The sequence below is a fragment of the Mastigoproctus giganteus genome, chromosome 7, assembly GCF_048544385.1.
Source record: "Mastigoproctus giganteus isolate SK-2022 chromosome 7, ASM4854438v1, whole genome shotgun sequence".
NCBI classification, from domain to species: Eukaryota; Metazoa; Arthropoda; class Arachnida; order Uropygi; family Thelyphonidae; genus Mastigoproctus; species Mastigoproctus giganteus.
The window spans coordinates 71581731-71594648 of NC_143581.1; the positions used below are offsets into that span (position 1 = coordinate 71581731).

The following is a 12918-nucleotide window of genomic DNA, read 5'->3' on the forward strand; positions in this document are numbered from 1 at the left end:
AATTTGCAGAAAAAGGAACCACTAAATCCACTAGATCTGTGCTTGCTAACAGGAGATACTGCTTCTATAGGTATGGGATACACTTAAATAGAAAGGGTGCAAGAATATTTGCTAATGCTATCAAGGGGCGCCTCCATAGCCAGGTGGGAAGGAGCAGCAGTGCATTGCACACGCTTCTTGATTAGACCGGGGTTCGAGCCCATCACCACCAAATACAGAGGATGCGGAAAGGTCAGGGAATGACCATCGCATATCCCGGAGCAATATGGCCTTAGTTGCTAATGCTCCTAAAAACCAAATAACAAACAACAACAACAAACATAATGCTATCAAGGCAGTGTTAGGTGGGTTGGAAAACTGCTAGATTGAGGGGGATACACAGACAAAAAAAAATTAATGGTAGCCGCAGGCAGAGGCGAAAGTGATTCTTGCACTGCTTCTACTGTAATGAGCAGCAGCAGCAGCAGCAGCCTAGAGAGCAAGTTGCTGGGGACTTCAAGAGCTGCTGGGAGTCATCATAGAACAAGAAAAATACATGGGTTGTGTTTGGATAACTAAGAGTAAGAAAAAGTGCATGTATACTTGCATGTACACTAATGCTAGAAGTATAATAAATAAAACTGATGAATTTGAAGTGCTAATCAAGACATCAAAGGCAGATATTGTTGGGATATCAGAGACATGGGTCACACAGATATAAGCAGTGCAGAATTAGAATTTGGGGAGTACAATGTGTACAGAAAGGGCAGACAGGGTAGGAAAGGAGGAAGGATTATGCTGTTAGTTAGGAAACACATAAAATCTAAGGAAGTGCATCCAGTTGACATGGGTATTCAGTGCAATGTTGAGTCTGTTTGGTGTGACATAAACACTGGAAAAGGGAAAATGAGAGTAGGAGTATGTTTTAGGTCTAATGACTCTGATGAGTACAATGAACAGTTGTACAGAGAGATAGAGTGGGCCTGTAAATCAGAATATCTTTTAATGGGGGATTTTAACTTTCCAGATATTGACTGGAACTTGTGGGTTGTTCACTCGCACAGTAGCAAGACTTTTGTGGATTTATTGGAGGATAGTTTTCTACAGCAATATATCTGAGAGGCAACCAGAGGGAGTAATACCCTTGATCTAATTATCAGCAGTGATTATTCATGCATTAAGAATTTCCAGATTAAGGTACCACTAGGTGACAGTGATCAAAGTGTGCTTATGTGGGATTCACTTAAAGATCTAACTACCATCAAGGGTAAAGAGCAGTGTTTTTGTTTTCGTAAAGGTGACTACAGTGTTTTCGGACAGTTTTTAAATTCTATACAGTGGAATCAACTAATGATGTTACGAATGGTAAATTCTAAATGGGAAGCTTCAGGACTTAATCTTGGAAGCTACTAGACTTTTCATACTGAGTAAGAAATGCTGTTGGAGGTCGGATGAATTAATGAGGCTCATTGCAAAAAAGAAAAATGCATGGGATGCATATAAATTATCAGGCGACACAGAAGCCTATGGCAGATATAAGTTAGTCTATAATCAAGTCACAAAAGAGGTTAGGCAGGCGAAGGCAGATTACTATCTGAGAATGATCATCTACAGTCAAACCATTGATATCAAGTGGACCAATCTGATTCATTCCCTTCCTTTTAGATTTTATATATGTAAAGAAGCCTTTGCTGTTTTTCTTTGCATTCATTGCCAAAGATTTCTCATAATCTGCCTTCATTTGTCTAACCTACTTTATGACTTGATTACAGATTAGCTTGTATCTACCATAGGTTTCTGTGTCGACTGACAATTTATATGCATCCCATGCATTTTTATTCTCTGCCACAAGTCTCATTAGTTCATCTGACATTCATTTGGGCCTAAACCTAGGAAGTATTTCTTAGCTGGAACAAAAAGCCTAGTAGCTTCCAAGATTACTTCCTTGAATGCTTCCCATTTAGAATTTACTGTTGGTAACATCATCAGTTGGTCATTGTATAGAACTTAAAAAATCGCCGACATCGCTGTAGTCACCTTTACGAAAGCAAAAACCCTTCCCTTTATCTTTGATGGTAGTTACATCTTTAAGTAAATCTCACATCAGCACACTGTGATCACTACCACTTAGTGGTTCCTTTATCTGCAGATTCTTAATGAATGAAGAATCACTAGTGATAATCATATCAAGCCGGCGACTCCGTAGCCAGGTGGGAAGGAGCAGCAGTGCGTAGCACATGCTTCTTGATTAGACCGGGGTTCGAGCCCGTCACCACCAAATACGGAGGATGCGGAAGGGTCAGGGAATGACCAACGCATATCCATTTAGGCCCGGAGCAATATGGCCTTAGTTGCTAATGCTCCTAAAAACCACACAACACACACATATCAAGCTTATTACTCTGTCTGGATGCTTCATGAACATGCTGCTGTAGAAAACAATCATTCAGTAAATCTACAAAAGCCTTGCTAGTGCGTGAGTGACCAAATCACGAGTTCCAGTCAGTATCTGAGAAGTTAAAATCCCCCATTATAAGACAATTTGATTTACTGGCCCACTCTATTTTTCTGTACAATTGTATATTATACTCATCAGAGTCATTACGCCTTTAACACACACCTTTCTTTCCCAGTGCTTATGTCACACCAAACTGACTCAACATTGCACTGTCCACCCATGTCGACTGGATGCACTTGCTTAGATTTTATGTTTCTTATCCAATAGCATAATTCCTCCTCCCTTCCTATCCTGTCTATTATTTCTGTACATATTTTACTCTCCAAATTCCAAATCTGCATGTTTTATATCTGAGTGACACCATGTCTCTGATATCCCAACAAAATCCACCTTAGATGTCTTAACCAACACATCAAATTTATTTACTATACTACTAACATTGGTGTATATGCAAGTAAATATGCACCTGTACTTACTCTTAGTTATTCTAACACAGCCCATGTATTTACTTGTTTCATGACTACCAGCAGTTACTGAAATCCACAGCAACTTGCCTTTTGGGCTGCTGCTCATTCCAATAGAAGCAGTGCAAGAATCATTTCCACCTCTGCCTGTGGCAGAGGTGGAAATGATTAATACTGTTAATCTATTTGTACTGTTAATACTGTTTATCTATTAATATTATAAATCTGTTTATCTATTAATACTGTTAATCTATTTGTATGTGAATCCCCCCCCCAAGCTTGTAGTTTTCTGACCCACCCAACATTGCCTCGATAGCATCAGCAAATATTCTTGAATCCTTTCTATTTAAGTGTATCCCATCCCTGTAGAAGAATTCTCTCCTGTTAACAAGCACAGTCCACACTGAGAAAAATTCTACCCCATGAACTCTGCAAAACGTCTCTAGCACCAAATTGATTGACAAGGCTCTCATTATATTTAACCCCAGGGGCTCACATCTGGTGAGTATGGACTTGGCACACCCAGGGTCCTGAGCTGGATATCATCATTCTTCTCTTTCTTGGTGATTCCCCCTCTCTCTCTCTCTCTCTCTCTCTCTCTCTCTCTCTCTCTCTCTCTCTCTCTCTCACACAAACACACACCACACACACACACACACACAGGGTGTAACTCAGAACACTTTGACTGGTGCAACGAAAGCCTCGGACTTCCTTGCACCATATGGCTAATTATAATAATAATAATATACTATCTTGTATTGTGTCTGGAAATGATTGCAGACACTTTCAAATTTAACTCTAACTTGCAAATTTTTTTTCAACATTGACCTGTACTTGCTAATTAAATCCACAGATCTTGTACACATAATATTATTAGTGCTAATGTGTACAACGATATCATCTTTTGTGCCCTTAAAAGATGTTATCTGCTGTACAACATCATCAACTTTTGCTCCTGGCAGACATACCCTGGTCCTATTCCACCTATCTTTTTTGCACAATATATTTCCTGTTTGCCTGACAATTGAGTCACTGACAATAACTAGTCCCTGTGTGACAAGCGCATTCTGCCCCCCTGAAGATTGCCACTTTGTTGCCTGGTGTACAAGAGTGAGCTCTGGCACTGAGTTGGGCAGCTGAGAGCTTGATGGGCCCCACATTTTAATTCCTTCAAGGGCATCTACCCGACTCTTCAAGCTCTCATTAGGCACTGAGTTGGTGCCTAATTTCTTCACATTCTCTACATGTAGCACACACAAAGACATCCTCCATGGCTAAATCATGTCATGTTCGAGAGAGAAATCTGCAACATGTTGCATTTTGCAAAAATTCTGTGATGTGTTGGAGAATCGCCCCTTTGGTTCTTCCGGTAACCACAGCTCTTTTGCTACTTTGCGCATATTGCTTTGCTGCTGTAGTCTAGGTCATGATTTACATTTGAATACAATTTAATTAACAACAAAAATTAAAAGAATTTGTTTAGTTGTTTCCAAGCATTCAAATTTTTGCCTTTCAATGTGATTATTATTATTATTTTTAATTTAGAGAATAGAAAGACATTACTAGTGGCCCATTTGCAAAATACTTTTTAAAGCAAAACTATTTTTAAGCTGAGCGGAGTGGGCAAATCCATTGTTGTGGAATTTGTCACTAAAGTGAATCCCACTTTTTCAGCTATTTTCATTGTACTGCTTCATAATCATTTCAACAGTTGTAAATAGAAATGTTGGTCAATTGTCTGACTTGATTGCATGAATTTCAGTGCGCAACATTCTTATAACCAAAGAAAACTATTGCTCAAGTCAAAAGAATGGGTTAATTATCCATTCTTCCAAGAACTATCCTGAAAAAGATTGGGAGAATTATTAATGACCATTAATAATCAATCAGTACTCCTTCAGGGCAAATTGGCTAAGCTTCAGAAATGGTCAGATAAATGTTAACTACATTTTTAGGATGAAATATAATAATAACTCCAGAATAACTTACATACTTAGAGTGATATAATTAAAAATAGCAGGAGAAGAAAAGAAAAAGTTTTAGGGAGAGTATGATGGAGGCAAACATGAAATTATCTGGGTAATGCAGAAAAGCATCAAGGAGTTCTCATTGTGCCCATGAATGAAATTTTGAGCAATTGCCTTTAGAAACAGGGTGGTTATAAGGTTGTTGTCAGACTGCAGTTGAACTAGGAATAGAGGGCACAAAAATACATTAAACTCCTTGAAAAAGTTAAAGGCTGGATAACATGTTTGGTAAATAAGTAAAAGGTCATCCATCTAAGGACTGAACTTAAAAGTCTCTGGGAATGATACAGGCAAATAAAGTAATCAGATTTATAGAAACACTAAACAATAATCACTTAAAATTTATGCAAATAATTATGCAAACTCACGAAAGTCCAGTTATCATAAGAGCTTAAATAACAGAAATCTGAAAATGTTAATTTTTATTATACAATCGAGTGAATTATTTCAAGAACAGCTACTTACCAGGCTTTTTGTATCTGCCTGTTGTGGGATAGGGTGATCATTCTAAAAGCTGTATTTTATTATAGAATTTTTTTTTTTCAGTATTGTTACTATTTATTCAGGTATTGATTATTTGGCATGAGTGCATTATATTTGATATTTCTGATAATATATCTTTGGATGATGCATTCTGTTTTTCTGTACAGCTTTTCCACTGGTAGAAGCTCCTTTATGTTCCTGTGTTTTCTTCTAATAAATCATTTTTAATGTTGTTTAAGCCTTTAAATTTGTTAATACATAGCCCCCCACCACAAACATTATATTTAAAATTGTATCAACTGAAATTTCCAGCTTTCCCATGATTTATTCTAGAGAAACCATGTTTACATTACAGATTTTCACTGTATACAGCACTTTTTATAACTTCATCTGTCTCATTAAATGAGAGGGCTTCATGAATTTGAAAGAAATTAAGTTAAATAATTATATTAAATGAAACATTAAACTTTTGCTAATTTTACTTTTTTATTTTATAGTCATTATTTATTTTATAGAAGTTGTGATTCATTTTCTTCTTTAGTGTTTGCTAAGATAGCAGAAATTGTTAAGAGTGCTTCATCTGTTAGAAGATCTTTAGAAATGAATTCCACTCTCATTACTGGGGACATGATAGACGCTTTAATGAATACTTCTATAAATTTAAGCTGGGTATGTAAAATTTTTTTTTTTTTTTTTATTATTATTTGTACTTTCCGCTTTTATCTGATAAAGAGTTATAATTTATTTCTTTGCAAATATTAAACCTTAAAGAAACTAAACATCAGTTTTTTTTATTATTCTGAATAATAATTGTAAGCCCATATATTTTAAAGTTTTTTTTTTTTTTTTGATGAATAGGCAAATCTGTAGAAGGAAAAATAGTACATAATTTTTGTCTTCATATTTCAGTTATCTAGAGCTAATTTTTCTTTTACTGCTCTGCGAGAAGAAATATGCTATTATGGTACCAAGAATTATAAGAAAGATGCTGATGTACCCATTAAAACTGAAGCATTGGATGTGGTGATAAAAGCACTTTGCCAGTCTGGTGGAATTGATATTCTTTCACAAGCATTTGATATGGCCAGAGTAGTTTCAGAGGTATGTTTGGACCTTACAAGATAATGCTTTACAAATCATAATTCACAATTTTAATGTTTAAAAGCAGTTACTTATAACACTTCAGTGATTTAATGTCAAGATTTGTATTGTACTTAAAAAATGCTTGTTATTTTATGTTATTATATATTATGTTAAAAAATGAGTGTTATCTTTAATAGTTGCATGAAGTTTTTGTTTTTTAATAGATGCACGTTTATATTGGGTAATTACTATATATTAAATGTTACCTCACTGCAACATTAAGAAAGGGTGATTATAAAATGGAATTTTGAGTTTATTTTAATATAAGATATCAAGCTTAAATGAAAAAACTTTTATTTTTTTCCCTTGGTCCTTGAACTTTTATTTTTATACTAACATTGATCACTGATGCTGCCACTTAGAAAAAACACTGATGGCGCTGATATCTTGTGAGGGCAAAATTGAATTTTTATAATTCCAGTCATTCTATGATAAACAAATATTCTGATTGCATCTTTTTTGCTGATGTGACTGGTAACTTTGGGTTTTATAAACTTTCCATCTGTGCATGGTTAGAAGCCAGTATGAATGCAAGTATACACGAGTTCACAACCAGTGTGATCCAATGCAAGTAGGGACTCAAGGTGTGGCATGTCCAACCTCTGTGAATTAGTTAGATGGCTCTTATTATTACGGTACCATCACTTTTCTTAATGGAGACTTGAAGTGATTCCGACCATGTTTGACCTCCAGTGCAATGCTGTGACATTGGTTCTGTCATGAACTCTAGATCCATGCCTTTTTACTAGCAGTGGCAAAATAATGCAAGGAAGCAAGCTATACAACCTCAGTCATAAAAAGGAAAAAATAATAATAATTTGTCAAATCTTTTAAATTTATTCAAACTACCCACTTATGCAACACCACGAGAAAGATTATTGCAACAATCATTTATCTTCTGACTGAAATTGGATTTCCATACGTCTGTCCTGCAACCAACCATCATTTTAAATTTATGTTGCTATGTCTGTGTGTGTGTGTGTGTGTGTGTGTGTGTGTGTGTGTGTGTGTGTGTGTGTGTGTGTGTGTGTGTGTGTGTGTGTGTGTGTGTGTGTGTGTGTGTGTGTGTGTTGTCTGAGAAAGAGTAAGGATATCATCAGCATTTAGATTACTCAACTCATTTAAAACTTTAAATATTTCATTCACTGTTATGAGCATGTATAAATTGCACAAAGTCTCTATTGTCTTTGATGGTAAAGTTTGAACATCCTGCAATAGGAGATTTTTTTTTTTTTTTTTTATGTAAACCCCAAACACGAGAAGGTTTAGAACCTATAGTACTTAGTACCATGCTTGGGTTGGAGGTTGAGAAGATGAAAGAAGATATTTGTTGACATTTGACTTGAACTTCTGTAGATTGTAATTTTCAGGAAATACATATGAAGGAAGGTTGTTCCAGAAAACAGAAGTTGAATGAATAAATGAGGAAGATGAAAAGTTGGTTCTGTGGGTTTGAAGTCGGACAGTAAATGGATGTTGGTTGGTGGCGGCACGTTTTCGGACTGTTTTCAAAGAGAGAGCGGGAATTATAGAAGCCAATTCAGAAGAACAGTGCCCATGGAAGTATCTGTAGAAGAGGCATGCAGCAGAAACAGTATGTCTATGAGACTCTGTTAGAGATGAGTCATTAATCATTAATTAACCTAACTGCCTTCTTCTGAATTGAATCTAGAATGAGAGAGGTTTTGGGGGCATCGCCTCATATGTGGGAACAATATTCCACGGTAGGTGGATTTGTGATTTATACAGAGTGAAAAGCTGTTTGGAAGAAAAGTAAAATCAAGAGCAAAAGAGAAAACCAAGTTTTTTAGATGCAGAGGAAGCAATATTTGTAATGTGCTTGTGCTAAGAGAGATTAAAAGTCAGAGTAATCCCCAAAAGAGATATATCATCTTGCCTAGAAATCAGTGTCACCAAAGATAAGCATAGGAGCAGAAGAATACTTTTTCCGAGATATAAGACAAGACTGAGTCTTAGAAGGATTAAAATCAACTAAGTTGTCTTTGCCCCACTGGAAAATTACCTGGAGATCAGCATTTAAGGAATTGGTAGCAGATATTTGAGAAGTTGAAGCTGATTGAGCAGGGCAAGGTTTCTCAAACTGGAAGGTGAAATGCAATGTGCTATCATTGGCAAAACTTTGAATAGGATTTCCAGTCAATGGAAGAAGGTTATTAATATACAAGAGGAAAAGAGTGGGAGAAAGAACTGAACCTTGGGGGACACCAGAATTAGTGGAGAATTTAGAAGACAGAGAGACATCTACCATCACCCTCAGTGAACGATCAGAGAGAAAACTGGATAACCAATTACAATCACGTGTTCGGACTGTTTTGAAAGAGAGAGCGGAAATTATAGAAACCAATTCAGAAGAACAGTGCCAATGGAAGTATCTGTAGAAGAGGCATGCAGCAGAAACAGTACGTCTATGAGACAGTGAGCGGAGAGACTCTGTTAGAGATGAATCATTAATTAACCTAATTACCCTCTTCTGAATGGAATCAAGAAGCCTGAGAGAGGTTTTGGGGCACCACCCCAGATGTGGGAACAATATTCCATGGCAGGGTGGATTTGCGATTTATACAGAGTGAGCAGCTGTTTAGAAGAAAAGTAATGCCGAGAGCGAAAGAGAAAACCAAGTTTTTTAGATGCAGAGGAAGCAATATTTGTAATGTGTTTGTGCCAAGAGAGATTAGAAGTCAGGGTAATCCCCAAAAGAGATATATCATTTTTTATAGAAATCGGAATGTCGCTAAAGATAAGCGTAGGAGCAGAAGAATCTTTTTTTGCGAGATATAAGACAAGACTGAGTTTTAGAAGGGTTGAAATCAACTAAGTTGTCATTGTCCCACTGGAGAATTACCTGGAGATCGGCATTTAAGGAATTGGTAGCAGATTTTCGAGAAGTTGAAGCTAATTGAGCAGGACAATGTTTCTCAAAATGGAAAGTGGAATGCAATGTGCTATCATCGGCAAAACTATGGATAGGATTTCCAGTCAATGGAAGAAGGTCATTGATATACAAGAGGAAAAGAGTGAGGGAAAGAACTGAACCTTGGGGGACACTGGCATTAGTGGAGAAGTTAGAAGACAGAGAGCCATCTACCATCACCCTCAGTGAGCGATCAGAGAGAAAACTGGATAACCAATTACTAAAAACAGTTGGCAAACCATAAGATGGAAGCTTGTTTAGAAGACCTTTATGCCAAACACGATCAAAAGCCTTTGAGATGTCAAGAGCAATTACTTGTGTTTCACCGAACCTTTCCATTGAATTAGTCCATAAATGGGTAACATAAGCCAGAATATCACCAGTGGATCGACACTGACGGAATCCATACTGGCGATCGTTGATCAGACGGAAGGTTTCTAGGTAGTTTAAGAGTTGGCGGTTAATTGATTTCTCCATTACTTTAGAAAGAGTAGAAGTAATTGCAATGGGACGATAATTGGATGGGAGGGATTTGTCACCCTTTTTAGGAACTGGCTGGATATGAGCAAATTTCCAAGCAGAAGGAAAAACACCTTTGGAATAAGAAAGTGAAAAAAGGTGGCAAAGAATACGAGTAAGTTCAGGAGCACAGGTTTTGAGAACAAGTGGAGAAATACCATCAGGACCTGGAGCTTTCTTAGCATCAAGATTCATCAAAATCCTTGTGATATTCTTTTGACGGAAGACCACAGGAAGCATTGAATGGAGCGTGTTAGGAATGGTGGGAGGTGTTTTACCAAGATCATTAATACATGAGCTCGAAGAAAAATGGGATGCTAGCAGGTCAGCTTTATCCTTGGCTGAAGTGACAACAAAACCATCTGGTTTGGACAGAGGTGGGAACAGAGATGGGCAAAAGTTGCGGCCAATAGCTTTGGCAAGAGACCAGAATGCTCAGCTACCATTAGGGCAAGATGCAAGTTTTCTACTCTTAGCCTGTTTAAACTCTAGTTTGGACTCATTAATAACTGCTTTACAATTGTTGTGAGCTTTGGTGTAGGCAGAAAATAAAACTGAAGAATGAGGAACAAGCCAATTACGATATGCAATGTTCTTCTTTTGGTCAGCCTTAGCACATTTATCAGAAAACCAAGGTTTAGATAAAGGACGAGATTTTAAAGTGGGTTGTGGGATAAAGTATATTCTTTCCTGCAAGAATAATTTCACTGACACGATCTGAGCAAACGTTGACATCAGAAGTTTTGAAACAGTAATCCGACCAAGGAAACGAAGAAACAAAATCTCGCAGTTCATCCCATTTTGCATTCTTGTAATGCCAAACAAATACGAAGTTGGAAATGTCCATGAGATAAAGGCTCCATTGGAGAAGAGACAATCACCAGGTTGTGATCTGAGGTGCCTGTCACTTCGACCGTGTACTTAGAAGGGTTGTTTGTGAAAAAAAGATCAAGCGTGTTGGCTGTATGGTTAGGATTGTCCAGTATTCTTGTAGGTAAATGAACAATCTGTGCAAGGTCATTAGTAATTGCAAAAGCCTCAGCATCTCGACCAGCTGAGTCGGTGTGACTAGAAAATGGAAGCCAGCTGGAGTTGTAAACATTAAAATCACCAAGGAAAATTACCTCACTCTTAGGAAAGTTGGACTTGGGAAAGTCAAGTTGCAAAGAGAGGAAGTCAAAGAGCTCCAAGTGATTAGTGTAGTTGGGAGAACGGTAGAGACAACAGATGAATTTGACAAAATGAGGTAGAGAGATTTTAAGCCAGAGAAGATCGAAAAGAGGAGATTCCAAGTTACGGACATATGCACAAGTACCACCTTTCAGGCGAAAGGAATCATACAGTGAATACTTTGGGCAACTGAGATGAGCAGTAGTTGAATCAACTGATAACTGAGATTCTGTCAGAAAAAGTACATGGGGTTTGGCAGACTGCAAGTGGAAATGGACATTGTTGAGATTAGATTTGAGACCACGTATATTTGTGAAATGAATTAGGAAGTGTTTGGGAGGTTTAGATCTTTTCGCAGATAAGCTTACTCTATTAGTTTGACAGTTCATGGTGTATTCAATAGTAAGAAAAAGTGGGTGGGCATGCTGTATGAAGTAATGAAATTTTTGAATATGACGTACACATGGTAAAAATATACCCAGATCCTTGACATAACGTGGCCTCGACAATGCCCCCCGTATACACAGTACTCGGACTCCCTTCAGTCACTATCTGGCAGAGTAAAGGTAGCAAGATTATACATTAGCTGATCCAGAAGCCTCCTAGAGAGTTACCAATAGGCTTGGTCTAGTGTACTAAGTAGTAGCCGGCCTGCAAACACCGTTTTAGAGCTGTACCCTCGAAATGTAAGGAAGATTGGATCTCGCCATGATGCTCATCATAACCTCAAAATTCATCAATCATACTGCATGATGGAAGAGATACAAAAGGGTTGATCGGGACTTAGCTCTTGAGACTGAACATGGGTTCCACCACTTCAAGCCTCCAATAAGCAAAATGGTGGTATTGCTGATGAGAATCATCTGCCACCTAGTACTGCTTGGTAACACAGAGGGGCAGCATTCCTCCATGTGGTGTGGGTGCCAAACCTCGACCCATTGGTTCACACCTGGGTGCTCACCCACAGTGCTTATGCATGGAGGTTATATCCAGGATTACTAACAGTCTCACCATCGTGAAGGTGCAAACAGAGGATTTGGCTATCACAGACCATCCAGACTTCGCCAAAATTGGATCCACTTGACTTGTATGTCACCTGAATATCAGTTCCATCAGTGTTTTAGACTCCCAGGTAGCAATTACAGCTTGTCTGGCATATCTGAGAGAATGTCTGTGACAACCTCAAGGACAGTTTAGCTAAAAATCTAGAAAGTGCGTGCATAGGGCTGTCCTCAAATGATGCGATTGGCCTAAGCAGCATCCCCGCCTTATGAATTTTCAGTAGGCCCTAAAGTTTAGGTAACTGGCATCCTGTGGCATGAAGTGTCCAATGGGTGTCCTTGGAAATCTTCTCGGCATTCAGTCAACCCTGCAGGATTTTGTTGACATGTTGTTTGAATCATATCAAGGGATTCCTACAGGTCACCTTATAAGTTGTCCTATCATTTAATAGTTCCAAGACTTTGTTATGGTAATCTACTTGTTGACGATCAAAATTGATCTCCCTTTTTCTGCAGATAAAATAGCAATGCTGTCATCCTGTCTTAACTCCCTAAGAATCTTCCTCTGGATTGTGGTGAGAATAGGAGCTGCACAAGCAAGGTTTGAATCACTGAAGTTCTAATGTGAATCTCATTAGCTACGATGGCCAATAAAATGCTCACTGCTCTTTCAATACCCATAGTTATTTCTGCTATCAAAAGGTTTACATAGAAGGTTTATCAGAAACTTTACACCTAAATT

General features: G+C 37.8%; 1 protein-coding gene across 5 annotated transcripts in view; it reads left to right on the forward strand.

Annotated features, from left to right (window-relative positions):
* The window catches only part of LOC150082988 (uncharacterized), a 1785507-nt gene that overhangs the window by 1019075 nt on the left and 753514 nt on the right, over nt 1–12918 (forward strand). For all 5 annotated transcript variants that reach the window (XM_090377722.1, XM_090377724.1, XM_090377725.1 and 2 more), the window contains 2 exons: nt 5953–6080; nt 6321–6512. In XM_090377722.1, the coding sequence (XP_090233848.1) occupies nt 5953–6080; nt 6321–6512 (320 nt within the window). The remainder of the gene's footprint in view (nt 1–5952; nt 6081–6320; nt 6513–12918) is intronic.